This window comes from Venturia canescens, chromosome 7 (genome assembly GCF_019457755.1).
Source record: "Venturia canescens isolate UGA chromosome 7, ASM1945775v1, whole genome shotgun sequence".
NCBI lineage: Eukaryota > Metazoa > Arthropoda > Insecta > Hymenoptera > Ichneumonidae > Venturia > Venturia canescens.
Genome location: NC_057427.1, coordinates 14600677 through 14617298, shown reverse-complemented (window position 1 = coordinate 14617298; position 16622 = coordinate 14600677). Strand labels below are relative to the sequence as shown.

Genomic DNA, 16622 nt, shown 5'->3' with positions numbered 1-16622 from the left:
TCTCGGAGACGCTCGCGAGAGAGGAGAATCTGTGACAGTTTATTAGTTTGCCCAACAATTTTTTGTGCATCTAGAATATAAACTACGTTTTTGAGCGTCCATTAGAGAATGTCCCGGGTCATTTGCCGCGATAGTGTTTTTTTCGGTTCATCGAACTAGGTCGTTAGCTTGCCTGCATCGTACGATCTCTATTTCGTAGCTCGTATCGCATCGTCCACCAGCTATCGTCACTGGGCCATATGTTGCACCACAGAAGTTTTCTTGGGACAAGCGCATCGTATGAAATGGCCAGCAAACTCTACAACAATAAGTGGACATGAGAATAATCGAAATACGAAAAATTGATGTAACGAAAAGAAAAAAAATCGACTATACTTTCTCAGCGCAATCGTTCTTATGAACGGACCGCATAAGAATCACCGATTTTCCGAAGGGAAAAAAAAATTACGCAGAACAAGTATTTGTTTCTCGAAGGATCATAAGGAAGTGTCCGCGTACGTGCTTCTCGGAAGAATAGTCCCAAGGGAGAGCTAAAACAGACGAAAATTGACTGCCAGCAAAGTGCGAGGCGCACGAAGTGGAATGTGACGTAAAATGAAAAGTTACGGGGTGATCTTCGAGACCTGTGTGAAACGAAGTTTCCCACTACAAAAAAAACCTGTCTGAGAACAAGACCTGCGGGTGTTCTACGTTCTACCCGGAGAACCCAACGAAAAGTATATCCGAATCAAGTTATCTTGTTTATTCGCGATATAAATATTGGTGTAACACAAATCACGTATTTGATTATATGAACACGAGTGTATCAATGAGTAGACGGAAAACAAACGAAACAACATCAACCTCATACGTATTTATCCTGTAATCGTACCAAACGGAAATGGAAAAATTATGTAAACAATAAAAATGGAATTCGATGACTATACGTGATTCGATGCTAGACGATTGAAATATACAAGACGTCGAAGAGTCGTCTATTGTGCAGTGCGTAGGCCTACTTGATCGAAATTTCTATTAAAAATAGAATTATCATATACACGAGACCTCTTTAAATTTTTTATTTGTCGACAACAACGGCTGAATTTGACAGCGAAAAAGTGCGCTCTTTGGTTAAGGGATATTCGATATAAAATAAGGTAAAAATGAGTTTTGAGGATGGGTGGAACGACACGAAGTCAACATCCATTGGTATGGAATTGACGTCAACAATGATGACTACCACGATCGGAAATATCGTCGGTTTTTCGTCCTCAAAAGTTCGACACGTTACAATTGTTTCACAAATTGTTCTCACCCTCGTTTATTTGATCGGAGTCGTTGGGAACGTATCAGCTTTGGCCATACTTTTTCTTCGTGACAAGGTTAGTGAAGTTTTGTGATAAAAATCAATGAGCTTTCTATTGCAAATAATGCGCTCAACTAATCAAATTTACGTGAATAAATACTTTCGTATATTAAGAAACTTTCTATACTGGTCGAGAAATGCTACGTATATTTATGTGCTCTTGCGCGCGTAAGAAAAAAGTTTGTGGATATAATTTCGCTTCGCGAGAAAATGACAAAAGTTCGTTCCATCGGAGCAGCTCGAAACATATGAAAGCACTTTTGTTTTTGCTCCGGGATACTTCATGCATGTTTTATTTATTTGGGGTAGGACGGATTTACGTCATGACGTACATCGACGAAAATATAACGAAGTAAATTTTTTATTTTACGATGATTTTTGCTCGAGAGTCCCTCACGAGCTATGTCAAATTAATAATGTTTTTGCTTGAATTCCGTCGTGACGAGAAAGATTTTGTAAAAATGATATTTTTACTTATAAAAATCTTATATATTTTCTCTATTTTTCAATATTGAATATGTTATAGAGACGAAATCGTATACATTTATTGATGTTACGATGTCTGGCGACGAACGATCTCGTGGCGCTGCTGGGCATGCTCGTCCAAATGTACGTGACTATTTACGCCGGTTCGGCAACAACAAACCGAGCTTTTTGCTCGCTTCGGATCGTATGGCGCCTCTTCGGTTTATTCAGCGGTTGCGTCGCAATCGTCATGGCTGTTGAAAGATGGTTGGCTTTGACGAGGCCCTTCGTCTATCAAAAGGTAAAGTCTCTAAATAAAACTGGATCGATGTTCTGATGCCTGCATGATTTCGTTGAAAACGCTGTCGCAAACGATAATCCCGCATTTTTATAACCCCCAACGACCAACGAATTAAACTCAGGGGTGATTTTACGATTAAAGAAAAACATTTACGCGCTTGGAATACCTAAGCAGATTAAATCGACGTGCGAATGGGGAGACGATTCGTTTTATGCCCAAATTCAAGTAGCGATTGCCAAATTCGATGTATCGAAAAGAAATTTTCGGCAGCAATAACGCGAGTAGAATGGCGAATAAAAAGAAATTGCTTCCGGCGGAGAAGAAAATACGGTGAAAAAATACGTTACGACATAAATACGTTGACAAATTCGATAACTGAAGATGGATGAGGGTAGCGGAGGAACAGACGGAAAAGGGGCGTTTTGAGCGATAAAGAAGATGGGGAAGTTTCGGAAAGATATTATTGAAAGAAGGGCGAACATCTTCGAAGTTATTTGTTTCCAAATTGTATCGATAAAGCTAAAGTTCGCCAGACTTTATAGGAGCGTGAATTTAAGGGCCAGGAATGGGGGAAAAAACGTTTTCACATAAAGGATAGAAATGTAGGGTGAGGCTGTACAGTCATTTTTTTACCCAAAAGTTATGACCTGTACCTTTCAAAAGTTAGGCCAGTTTACAGTTTGGCAATGTTGCATACACTTTGAAGAAAAGCTGGGAAAAAAGACGAAAAACGGGTGAAATTCGAAAACACGAACGGTGACGATCCTAGCCTCAAAAAACTGCACGCGAAATAGATTATTATTAATATAATCTCAGCAAATCTCCTAATAAATCTGAAAAAAATTGACATTATTCAGCAAGCCTTGCTCATGTTGCCCAAAAAATTTTTCATATTCTTAGCATCATTTTTAATAAGATTTCCATAAGATTACATGTTATTTGGCCCAAATTGTTATTGATTTTTCTCAGCAACGACGCTCCTAAACCGTCTGAAAATTTAACTGGTTTTTTTTTTACACTACACTCTATAAGATGCACTCGGTTTAAGATGATGGATCAGTCGGTAATCGCAACTCGAATTTTTGAAGTTGAAACTCTTTGACATCGTTCGTCCGATTAAAATAATAAAAATGTCATCGTACGCAGCACGATCGCAAAAATCCGATGACATTTTTATTTTTTCGATCAGACGAACGATGTGGAAAAATTTCCTTTTCAAAATTTGCAGCCATCTCTCTCGCACTCACGGGTGCGTGATTACCGACTGATCCATCATCTTAAGAGCATGAATCAGCCGGTATATCGCAACCGTGAGTGCGAGAGAGATAGCTGCAATTTTGAAAGTGAAATTTTTCCACTACATTCGCCCGATCGAAATGATATAAATATCCGCCCATTTTTGCCATCGCCCTGCGCAGGCTGACAGAGCTAATCGATCAAACTGTGTCAAAAAATTTGGATCTCGAAAATTCCAAGTGGAGTTGGGTGACTGATCCGTACTCAGATTGTTATGGTCGCGGTGTGAAAATTTTACACGTCGAATGTTTTTCGCCATTGCTACGATACATAATCTTTCTCTGAAGCCTGTCCGTCATCATATGTTCATCGATTATGTTCCCTCACAAACTGCGTATTGTTTTTTCTTTCGAATATGACCTTGAACTTGAGTTAAAGGACGAGTCCGTTGTGTATACTGTGTTTATACTAGTCTCGAAAAATTTGCACCCTCGTACGTCACGAGGAGTGGTTTTGTTTGTGCGTGATGTTGCCGAGCTTTCTTGTCTTATCGCTTACGTGACATTTGAGACGAAAACAGTTTTTTATAACCGATTTTGATCCCATTTTCTTATTGAATTTATGCATCCCACATTCGTTTAAGGAAGTTCACACGAAACTGATGGAACTCGAAAACTCCAATTTTGAGAGTTGAAATTTGGAAATATGCTGGAAACATTCCCGGAATTATTGTAGTTTTCGAGAAATCAATTAACGAAAATCACTTTTTTTGAAGGGCTCTTATGGCAGGCGCACTTCCTGTGCGACCATTTGGATTTAATGAAATAGGATCCTCCCAACTTTGGAGAGCCAAAAACGACAATAAGAAAATAGAATGTTTTTATATGTCAATGATGCTTTGAGAAAGTCTTGAACCCTGTGAAAACGACTTGGGAATGGAAAAAAGAAAAACACTCATTTGAGGTTAACGAGTAATAACGACACAAACGATGGAAGGTTTGACAACACCATGAGCCAACTGGTTCAAAATATAGATATGCATACGCATATAAATAGAAAATGGCTTTTGTCACATTTTCCTTGACGCTTTTACTACGAAAGTATTTTAATCGCTATCATTCTATTAAAAATTCATCAATCTCAATAAATAAGTTAGACATAATTTTAACCCTTAACCCTAGAACGCATGACTGGGGTGTGAGCACACCCCACGCGAACTTCAAACTACGCTCCCGTCCTAAAAAGCGACATTATCGACTGATTATCGACGGATTTTTTAATGTATAGATTCAATTGAAATTAGTTTTATCGTACATCATTCTTTTCGTTATAAAAAAACGAAGAAAATGGTGTAGGATAAAGTCAGTTTAGCATCGTAGGATCGGATTTATAAGCAGAAAAAGAGTGGGGTGCGTTCAAACCCCGGTCATGAGGTTGAGGGTATGAAAAAAGACACATGAGGTGTAGGGTTAAGGAGGGTGGCTACCGACGATACAATGTTGCCATGCTAAACCATGTTAAATACATTAAAAATTTCAAAATGATAAGAATTTAATAAAATTTGGTGAACATATTCTTTAGGGCCAAATTTGACAGTACAATTTTTTTAAGATTTTTCTTCTGTACAGTTATCGAGTAATTGATCACTAAAGTTCAAGTGTATAAGCATAGCGTTTCCATATATATAGGTATACATTCCGGGCATAAGAAATCTGCTTTAATCCGTAATTACTCGATAACTAAGCAGAAGAAAATTTTGAAAAAAATTGTGTCTTCGCACTTGATGTTGAAGAACATTATCACCAAATTTGATCAATTTCTTATCAATTTGACGAACGTAGCCACCCTCCTTAATGTGCATCTGGGGTCAGGTTGACCCCAATATTTTTTTCTCACATGAATAGCATTTACAGATGCGCATCTCATAAGTAAAACCCCCAATATTAAGAAATCGTTATCCCCTCTCTAACAGTAGGGAGCATAGTCAACTTTATACTCCAAAATAAATACACTTTTTGGAACGGTTGCAAAGTGGACTATTTTTCCCTTAAAGCACGGACCCTTGTCTGTAAAATTCTGTAAGGTTTTTTTTTCAAAACTCAAAATTTAATTTTTTACGAGAGATTTAACCGAAAAAGTGCTTTTTACGCGCACTATCAACTTGAGCACGTTTTTGAACAATGAAAAAAGATTTTTTTTGGAAATTCGACTTTGCAGCCTTAAAGTTGGATCAATTCACTGCAAAAAGTGACTAAACCTTTTATTCCGAAAAGCGCATACTTACCGAGATATTCGATGTGAAAAATGACCTGAGCTCAAAGTGACCCCATGTGCACGAAATGTCTCGCTGTGAAGGTGTCCACACTAAGGGTTAATAATAAAAAAAGTTCAGTTGTTTTTTTTAATTACACGTCACTCATGATCTTCCTTAACTGTATTTTTTTTCATATTTCGTCGATTTCCACACAACGTTAATTCCTTAGGTTTCTCAACGACGAATTTGCATACACATTTTGTTCTGTGGGAAGGATTATTCGAATCGAATGTGTTTATAAAACAGCGGATAAGATGGTTTATATTGTCGAATGTCGCTGAAGTTTGCAACGTTGGGAAAAAAAAATCCTCCAATAATTCCAGTACTTCTCCAATTTCGTTCCCTGCCGAATTTGTAATTTGTAGTTTTTTAACCTGCACTGATACTTCGCGAAATAAAAAATTGGCGAATTACAAATGTTTTTTTAGTTCATTTCGTTGGACTCCAGCGTTGCATACTTCAGCGTCGTATTGTCGAGGTAGTTTAGTCGTGCAATCGTAGCCTACAAAGTCTTATTCTCATGCCGCATTCATAAACGAGAATTGGAAACAAGTCGCCCTATGAGAAAAAATCTTGACGTCTAACATCGAGAATGATAAGCGAAGTTGGGAGAGAAATGAGAGCTCACAGCGACGTCCACAAATGGGCCACGGCTCGTAATCGAAAAAAATCAACTTTCGCAGCACAATCTGTACGGGGCATGTGCATTATGTATTTGCCTTTCTTCTTCAGTTCAGTTCCTCCTTCCCCCCGTCCTCACTTTTCAATCACTCCCTCGGAATCGAATCCAAACCGTAGTCTTAAACGGCTCAATGGATTCGCGCATTTATTATTCAAGTCTTTGAAAAAAATTCACGAATTAGAATATTTTCAATTTTTATACATTCGTGTGAAAATAATGAAATTCGATATCCCTGATAACAAATGAGCTTGGAGGAAATTCAGCGTCACGAAATTTATTGATAAATTGTAAAATACATTGATCCCTCATGAATTAGATACGTTCACGTGTCGTTATTCAATGAGTCGTGAGAAAGAGAGAATACGCTGGGCAGAGGCCGTCCCACACTGTTTTGGGTGAAGTTCGAAATGTCACGGCCCTCATAGAACTCAATGTCAATTGGGACCAATGACAATTGGTTGTTACAAATTTTGTTTTTTTTTCATAATTCAATTGAGTTAATCGAGTAAGATTCGTGAGCAGAGAAACTTTAGTTGCTTATCGTTAATTTGGATTTATGGGTCGCAGGTCATTACCGCGCGTGTGTAGCAGATTGTTTTTTTTTTCAGGAATCTTATCCTCCGCATGGGTATATTGAAGAAACGCTGTTTTTTTTTGTCCACAGACGCAGACAGAAGGTTCGCTGATTTTATTTCGTTTCTTTCGATAAATCTCGTATTTCCAAGAAACGGGAGAACTTTTTCTCGTGGATCGGCTTCACGCGGACGATAACTCCATGCAGATTTGATAGAAAATATCGAGGAGACGTAAACAAACGGGATTTCAATTCGTAGCGATTTCGCAATGACTTTTTGCACTTTTTACTGGCCGTTGAATGGTTCGTTCGTCGATTTGTCCTCGAAAAGAACCGGAAGACTGAAGTTTTTTTTTTTCTATTTATGTGAGAACCGAATAATGGCTTTCGGCGAATTTCGACCGATGTAAATTTCAACGTTCCAGTTATTAAGCGTTAATTAATCCCGAAGACATATCGAACGGTGTCGCTCGATGCCAAAGCAAACTCAACGCTGACGTATACCTCGGATTCGAACTATTTCGGTGACCCTCCCAGACCCGGAGCTCGCTTTTCCGTGTCAGAGCAAACAAATTGGAATCATTGTGTGTCGAGCGAACCCAATTTTTTTGCTCATCTTCTCAAGAAAATGCTCCCCTGATACAGAAACAATTTTGTCGTTGTATTCGTCTATTCCATTGCCTCCAACGATTAACGTAATCGAAGATAAAAAACGTTTTAACGAGAACTGAATGGGCCACGAGCCCCGGACGATGTTTTCGAATGATGCGCCGATGTCGACATTTCATTCGATTTCGATAAGCCAATCAAGAGCTTCCATAAGAATCATGACGATTGCAATTGAAATTGCAATTCACCCAGGACTCCCCATGGCTCAGCAAACTACTCAACTTTTTCTCTCTTACCGCGTAACTCGCTTCTCGACCAATATAATTATCCTCGCTGTTGGTTTGACACGTTCTTGCCCTCGTACGCAATATAGTATATTTACAAACATTATCTAGAGCAGCGTTCACCGACGCGATCATAACGTTAATCATCATCCCTCGTACTTGAGCCACGATGAGACGAAAAAAAAAGTCGAGGGAGTAGTCACACCAATTGAGAGTCGTTAAAATCGATTGTCCCACCTGGATGTTGAAACAGCGATTCTCTCGTCATATTTTCACTTCGAACTTCAGTCGAATGAGATCGCCTTCAAAATAAATTATGATTTTCGATCTTGCTCTCCGTTTTATTCGATTATCCTCTCAATCTATTAAAACGCTATTTCGAACAATTTATCACGTTTTAGAATATTGTTAAACCCATTGCCCCAGTCGACTTCGTCGACGGGGAGAAAAAAATAGTAAGTATTACTATGCGCCATAGTTGTACCAAAAACGTTCTTATCTTCGTGGCGTTTTCAAATTGAAATTTCTTAGTTGCTTATTTTATAGTGGGCATTGTAAAATTCTAAGAGCTCGAATACAAGTATCGCCGATCCACAGAACTGTTTGAAAATTTACTGTGGTACATAGCAGAATTTCATTCTCTCTGTTTAAAAATTGAACAAAATGACGTGCCAATTTTACCTCCACTGCCGCGAATCGTTTTATTCAGAGAAAGTATAGTCTCGGGCCAGCAGGCGACAGGGCTGTCAATGTACTTGTCCCGAGACTCTACCGAGTCTCTTGATACTTACTATAGTACATAGCAGAATTTTATTCGCGCTGTTTAGAAATTTACTTTTGTACATAGCAGAGTTTCATTCGCGTTTGTATATTTACACGGAGAGAAAAAAATTGTAGAAATTACTGACACCATAGCATCAGGGTTCTATAACGCCCAGCATTTTGGAGGGTTTTACCAAAAACGTTGTTATTTCCAGGTCAATTCCGTATAAAAACTTTTAAATTGCGTATTTTGCCGTGACAAAGGTTTAAATTGTGCTATTTTTAAAAGCATGTAAAGTAGAATTATTAATGCTGTTTTGCTACGGTTAGTACTGTTTTCACAATCAAAATTTACAGTTGAATATAGTAAAATTTGAAGAGCTCGAACACGAGCATCGATGATCCGCCAAAGTGTTTAGAAATTTACTATGGTGTTCACAGCAGAATTTTATTCGCGCTTGTACGATAATATATCGGTACACACGTGTTGAGCACGTAGTACACGATGAGCACCGTAGTAATTTTTACTAGAATTTTTCCTTTGTGTTGAAAAAAAACGGTCACCGATATAATCCATTGGTTAAATCTGATTATTCTTCAATCTCACGATTCCTAAAACTTTCCTCATTTCGTTAAAGCTTCCGACAGCTCGTCGCATCATCTCTGCTCTGGCCATTTCTCCAGATTTAGTCTCACTCCCCGAGGCAGTAAGCCGATGTTTTCACCTCTTTATGAAGAGTTTTTCCTCATTATGATGTATGAGAAGCTTCTCGTTTACCCAGCTAAAGTGAAAAAAGTACATATATTTCTTTCCGAATTTACTCCGTAGGACTTTAATCTCGTTTCAGTTACTCTTGTTTATTTATCTACCTCAAAACAAATCAAATTAATTTTGCTAATTTTCCTTTAAAATACCTGCCTGCCCACCAGCAACTTTCGTCTCTCCCTCGTTCCGGTTTCTCTCGCGTATCCATCATTTTTAGTATAATTTTCTCATTAGGAACTCAATTAGGAGACACAACATGACCGCACGAAGTGTTCCAATATTCGAGCCACGTAACGTTACCATTAATCAGGGGAGATCGTGGATTTTCTTAATTCCCAATGACTTATTTTTTCCGGCCTTGAACGACCTCTAATACTACTGGTTCTCCCATCATTTCCTTTTCTTCCTCAAGGGCAACAACTTATATACCTTAATTCATCAGAATTAATCCGAATCTGTAGAGACAAGGGTCGCCGAATTTAACGACCTTCGCAGCTTTCGAGTAGCCGTCAACTCACTTCGAAATTGCGAGGAAGAAAAGGGCGGGGAAAAGAAGCTTCTAATTACGTAAATGTGATAAGACGAGCGAGCCTCGGGGTGAGGCAACACCAAAAGTACTTTGATACTCCTTTCGCACAACTTCCAATTTGTAATTTGAGTCGAAGCAGCCACCAGAATGATACCTCGAATGAAATCAGCTGAAAATAAATAACGTTTTCCATCCTTACAGCGAGTCACATTTCCCGTGATAATACGGTGCATGGTAGCTCTGTGGATTGCCGGATTGACTTTAACGAGCCTCCCATTATTTGGCTTTGGAGTTTATTATCATGGAGGAAAGTGCATCAGATACAGACAAGCAACCGAAATAATCGACATTACTTACGCATACGTCTGGTTTTTTTGTGGTACGTAAACAAAAATAAAAATCGTTTTTATCTGCCTTCGTGCTCATTAAAATGGTCAAATTGGTTGTTTTTTTTTGGTAACCTTACTAAGCTATAACATTAATAGAAGATACGAAATGAGGAAAAAAAATAAATGAAAATTTAATGAGTCTAAATGCTGATGAACACAAATGTTTTTTTTCTGATCCGTAGGTACCGTCCTGTGTGTATCAATCGTCTGGTGCAATTTGGCCGTATCTCGTGCTCTGAGTAAATTTGGTAGACGCGTTGGCCATCTCCGACGAACTTCCCGAGCTTCCTCACAAAGAACTAAACCTCTTTTGACGGTCACGAATCCATCGCCCGAGGTCGTTTCCACCGCAGAGGAGAAAGCCTTTGCCAAACTCATGGCGGTTTTATCTATATCCTTCGTAATATGCTGGATGCCACAAATGGTAAGAAACGGCACGTCAATAACGACGCTTTGAGGAGGCGAAGCTGGCCTTGATTCGGATCTTCTTTTCTTCTCGGTATCAGCAGAGCTTAATACTTTTGTAAATCACGCGGAAGGGTTTTTGCGTGGAGGATGAAACGAGCATTTTTTGTTAAAATTTCTATTGAAGAATATTCGACATTGAGAAACAGTTTTATGAAAGTTTTTTGAAAAAAAAATTCAATTTGTTTCTGTCGTTATTTATCGGTTCAATCGTTATTTGTTTTATGCATGAAACGATTTCCTTAAGAAAGTCTTGAAATTTAGACAAAGCTTAAATGGGTAGTCGACTGACACGCGTATCAAATTTTACAGGATTCGTCTTATTATTAAATATGAAGAAAAATACAGAGGCGGGCTTTAGGGACTATGCGTAAAAAATCGTTTACCTTTCCATATAACGAATGAACACTTTTTACGAAGTTTATAAAAAAGTACACAGTAACAATGAAGCAAATAACGAAGGCCTGAGAAAAAAATCGAGACGATTGTTGTACTAATACAGATATATTACGTTGAAGATTGAACGAAATTGGTAATGAGCACTTTTATAAACTCATATTTGCTTATTTCGGCATTTTGTTTCTTCTTGACTTGGGTCATTCTTGTCATAACCTTCTGCCATTTTCCTTTGTGTATTCCCTTTGTGCTCTCTAAAGCGATTTTTTACATAAAAAAAAACAATAGTATTTCTGCCAGGGACGAATAAAATTTCGGGTTCCGTCAGTGATGGATCCCCGTTTAATTAGTGGCTTGTAATTTAATTCGCCAAAAAATAAGGTGGAAGAATTTATTTCCAATTTTGAATTGATAACTCTGACATTAATTTAAAGTGATAATTATATAATCAGGAAGTAAAAATCGACCTATTTTAGATACCCATAAAATACGATCCTACGGGTTTATCTACCTTAAAAGAGAAAACTATAACGTTGCCTACTTAAGAACTCACGTTATACGTCATGTGTTCTACACATGTCAGTTGTGTTGAACCGTTGTCTGCGAACCGTCTCCTGAAAAGGATCTATATTTTTCTCTCTATCAATAAATATTTATCGTATCATCAAGTTTCAAAATTCATATCGCTTACGATGCCTCAATCGTGATCGTGTGCAGAAATATATTGTTCGTACTCGTTCGATGTTTTGAAACATTTTAAGCTCGTATCCATGAATAAAATCAATTGAAATGTAGTGCCCGTGAAAAACAATGGATCTTAAAAAGTGGCTGTTGCATCGACGAGCTTGAACGCCCAATACGTATGCGTGTCTCGTTGATCGAGTCGCCATGACAGTGACAATGGGCTCATTCTGCATCCTTGAAAGGACATTCAACGTGTCCAGGGCCCGTTGATTCTTTTTATTGACTCCATTCTTGCTGCGAATATCTTTTAGCTGGTTTCCGCAGGTGTATTTTTGATAAAGATCGGAGGGAACAAACTGCGTACGAAGAGCGTCGAGCTCGCTGCGTTATACACTCAAATGATCAAATTATCTTGGGGGAATAAAAATAAAAAATGATTCAACGCTTGCTGAACAAAATCGCGAAAAAAACGTGACTGAAATAACATTGTCCACGCTATCGTTGAACGTGGAGAAACGACTATTTTTACATTTTTTATCATCCAATTATATGACATTTCAAACGGCCATTTAAACGTTTTATCATTTTTTCTTTCAGATTTCAATTCCGTTGGAACAATACTCAATGAAATTGCCGGACACCGCGACTCTAGCGCGAAAATGCATTCACGCTTTTCACATTACCGCTGATTTACTTTTGTGCGTTCACTTCACATTGGATCCATATATTTATGTACTTTTACGTATGAGACCGCGGTTCGTCGTTTTCAAACCACTCTGTCGTATCTGCTGGCCAGCAGCGAGTCGATCCAACTCGTCAACCGCTGTGACCGATCAACATGGAAGTTTTGGGGACCCAGGGACTCCGATAACCGAAGCTCCTTCGACTCCGGTTAGCGAAGAAAATGTTTTTCGCCTCACTTCCGTGCCCGTTTGAATACTCAGCTTTCGTTTCCAAAACTTTTTCTCGGGCTTTTAAATCATTCAATCGCTGAAGAAGTGCTATTCTATTTTATTCAATTGTACAAAGTTTTACACAGTAGAAGAGACATTTTTCGCATATTTTTCTACCTTGTTCCTTCCAATTTAAAGAAGAAAATAATCGAATATCTATTCACGATAATTTCAACAATCTGAAGCAAAGAAAAAATGTATTAACGAAAAAATCTAATTTTCCTGTCTTCGTAAATATTAGTAAAAAAAAAAACGTTATCTTAATTTTTGAATCGTAAATAATGTTTAATTTGTGTTCATGGCAGATCATATTTCATTTCGAGTCTTTTACATGATTGGATAGTACATTGCGAAAAGACAGCGTTTGACAACGTTGAGCGTAGCCAGTTGACAAATTAGATCAGAGATCACTGCATATAATCCTAAAAAGTATAGCTGTCACTTCCATTGACAATATAATATAGGTTGCGCTATATATGACAAGTGACGTATGGGCCTGGAAAATTTTAAGATTTTGTAACCATTTGTCGTCTTCAACTCAATATTTCTAGTTCAGATGACCGTTGACCCTCCTTTTTAACGTACCGCTAGATTCTCCGCGACCCAATTCATATATGCAATGCTTTTAATCTTTAATATTTAATTTAGAAATATATCAAATTTTGAGTTGAAGATCGTTGAAGGGGCCAGTAAGTCATTGTGGCCATGAGCGACATTTTAATTTCTGTACTTTTCGACTCTTAATATTTCAACCAAACAGTCGATCAGGGGTCTTGAAATCTCACAAACATAGAAAAGAAATCTTGAATTGTAAGACATTAAAAAATTAGAGTGCTATCTTAAAACAGTCCTCGCGCCTGTAATCCTTAAAAAAAAAACAAAGTGTACATATCGATAACGAGTAGAAGAAAAATGACATTTTCCAGAAATTATTTTTACAGATAATTTTTTACGTTGCTTTTATCTCAAAATTTCTTAAGATTACATCGATTCGCGGTATCTTTAATAATTAACAGTGTGAAGTAAAAGAGAAGAAAATCAATGATGAAAATATTCAGTTGGTCTGATGGTCTGGTGAAAGTTCGCTCAAGTCGTTTGTCCAATGCAAACGGCCATGGAGTTGGAACACGCACTGAATAGTAGAAGAATTCAAACGGTCCAGGGAAGAGCAAAACGGATTTTGCTGTTTTTTTAATGTGATACATGCCATATCAGACGACTGAGCATTTATATTAGTAATAAAGTGACAGGGCTGGAATAACATGTTGAAAAATTCGCAAGTCATTTTGACGTCATTGCGCGAATCGACGCAATACCGAATATAATATTTTTCTAATTATTCTTTTATTTTTATTAATGTGAATACTCAGACGTTACCATGACACACGTTTCTACTCCAATTGAATATTTCAAGAAACGTACGTAATTCAGATAATTATATGTAAAGTGTATATCTAGTCATAGCATTATCATTGTAAGAGTTTATTGCGTGTACACGGGGGGCAATGAATTATATTATCATTCCAAACGTGAAATCCACGCTAAATCCAAAAAAGTTAATGAAATAAAAGAATCTCGAATTGATAAATTCTTTCGAAACATACGTTCTTGTACAACGTAAAATTTGAAATACTCGTAAGGAAAGTTTCACCGTGCAACGCGGTAAAATTTGCAAAGATGCTCGCGTCATGATTCCAAATAAACATTGAAATAATTATTGTAAGGATAAAACTGCCTCAAAGATTTTTTTCGAGATGAAAAATAATCTGGAGATGCGGTAGCGGTTCCGCGCAATGAGAGAAAAGCCAGCGGGAACTTGTCACGCTCTTATCTTTACTAGAATAGTATATAAGAAAGAATTGCACTTTTATCTCACAGTTTTTGAAATAATGTTGTGTATATTTGACTAGATGTCAAAATTTGCGAGCGACTGTGACGAAATTCTCTATTTGAAAGAAAATTTTTAATCAATTAACTTTCATGAACAACTTCCGTTCCAATCCATAATCATTTCAGAAAGTGGAGCCTGTCGCGTTACCACTTTTAGAGCTCACGGAAATCCCTCAAGTTTAATTTTCTATCTAATGTTTCAAAGTATATTATAGAGCGAGCGAAGGTAATTATATTGAAGATACAACTTTCATGTAATTCTCAGGAAAGTACGTTTCGGATAAATTACAATTAATTGTATCTCTTCGATTCAAGTATTCGATACGTCATTGTATTAGAATTAATAAATCTTTAGCTCGTGTATCGTTTCCATGTGGTGTATTTATATGACAGGGTGTTTATTACTCTCAACCCTTTACGAAACAAAAGACTCAATATTTTTGCTTATATATATTATAAAAGAAAACTGATAATTCCTGAATGTTCGGCTTGAATATTTGTAACAATTTTACTCGTTGAATCGAAAAATTTGGACGGATTTGTTTGAGCGTTCTTGTGCGACACAGACTCTTTGCATAAGAAAAAAGCCCTGCATAAGAAGGTTCTCGAAAGAGGTTTCGGAGCACATTTTTGTTTATTTTTTCCAATAAGCATCGAATAGTGGAGAGGTGAATTCCAACGATTGTCAAGAATTTGTAGTGAGTTTTGTATACTTACCGATAGATTGACGGTGTTTTGATCGGAGGAAAGAAATAATCGGCATGAGTAAAAAATATATTTTTCTCTTCGCCATTGAGTGAAAGCATACCATGCAAATATTTTCCATAAAACATTTGATTTCATCTTTATTACCGTTTGTATTTGTTATACACGAAACTATATTCACAAGATTTTTTGTTCAAAAAATGAAATAAAAATAAAGCATGATCGAAATATCCTTTCACATCAATTTTATTGATGGTTTTGAGAATCCACGCTTGTTCATACGAGATCGTCAGCAATATTCTGTGCATCGTTTGGAAAAAAAAATCAAACCAAATTGTGTTACACTAATTTATGTATGTCTTTGCACGAAATTTCGACGTATTTTTGTAAAAAATTGTAACTTGATATTTCTCGTCGAAAAAAGAAACAAATTTTTTATTTCGTTAAGCCGCGGGACTAGATCCAACAGATATTGGAGGCGTGTAATTTTTTTTTGTTCTCGCGTGTCGCCTTTTTTAAAAATAATATATAAACAATAAGTACAGTACTGGTTGTTCATCGGTGGAAAAACGTTGCGCCGTTTAAAGCGCTTACAAGGCTTACGGGGTAGCTGTCTCTGGAATAATCATCTCTCGTGACAATTCCCATAAACCGTTTAAAAGTTTGGACTTCGGATCATAACCGATTCTTGCGGTGACTGAAATCCAGACTGCGTACGTTTTGGTTGTTCGGAGGCCGAGAGAACGGCCGGAAATCAAACAGAACCACAACTGAGCGAGGCGTCGAGGCAAAACGTTTCTTTTACTCAGCACGCCAATCCGGAAAAGTTATCGTTTTCGTTTTGTTTGCCACGAAGGTATCGCATCGGTGACCGAGACTCGCGTCATTGCATCACGGTGCTGGCTTCATCGCCGTAACCGATGATTTTTTTAATTCGGTCAAACCTTCCACAGCAAGAGATGATTCGTGGAATCTTCTCGACCAGCCTGAAGCTCGACCGAAGCTTGAGGACCACGAAAATCCTCGTAACCGTCACCTCCCGAAATCACTAAAATTTTTCCGCCGCTCGGATCGTTACTATGAGTTTTTTCCGGCTTTCCCGAGTGGCGCTTGTTTTTAAGACGATTTTCGTGCTTGTTTGGAATTGTAGATGTGGCTGCAGGCTTTTCGACACACGTAAGAAAACGAACATGCCCTGTATGGCCGTGGGGTATTCCTATAATTGAAAATTTCAAGTGTCAATCTCATGTGACCATAGCAGATAAACGAATTT

At 37.6% G+C, this 16622-nt stretch overlaps 2 protein-coding genes across 5 annotated transcripts in view; one reads left to right on the top strand and one right to left on the bottom strand.

The window, feature by feature from the left end:
• Positions 1–291: 291 nt before the first annotated feature.
• On the top strand, positions 292–15012 carry LOC122413603 (prostaglandin E2 receptor EP2 subtype). Its single transcript, XM_043424050.1, has 5 exons — positions 292–1361; positions 1872–2111; positions 10069–10246; positions 10439–10680; positions 12399–15012. Exons 1-5 carry the CDS (start codon positions 1143–1145, stop codon positions 12735–12737), a joined length of 1218 nt encoding a protein of 405 aa, XP_043279985.1. The 5' UTR covers positions 292–1142; the 3' UTR covers positions 12738–15012.
• A 448-nt stretch (positions 15013–15460) lies between these two features.
• Positions 15461–16622, bottom strand: part of LOC122413601 (uncharacterized) — a 30468-nt gene continuing 29306 nt past the window's right edge. For all 4 annotated transcript variants that reach the window (XM_043424044.1, XM_043424046.1, XM_043424048.1 and 1 more), the window contains one exon: positions 15461–16565. In XM_043424044.1, the coding sequence (XP_043279979.1) occupies positions 16288–16565 (278 nt within the window). In that variant the 3' untranslated portion in view covers positions 15461–16287. The remainder of the gene's footprint in view (positions 16566–16622) is intronic.

Bases quoted from the DNA above. Each gene is read 5' to 3' on its own strand.
- LOC122413603 (XM_043424050.1), top strand. From the start codon at position 1,143: ATGAGTTTTGAGGATGGGTGGAACGACACGAAGTCAACATCCATTGGT. The intron at 10,247-10,438 runs GTACGTAAACAA...TCTGATCCGTAG, and splicing joins ATACGTCTGGTTTTTTTGTG to GTACCGTCCTGTGTGTATCA. The intron at 10,681-12,398 runs GTAAGAAACGGC...TTTTTCTTTCAG, and splicing joins TATGCTGGATGCCACAAATG to ATTTCAATTCCGTTGGAACA.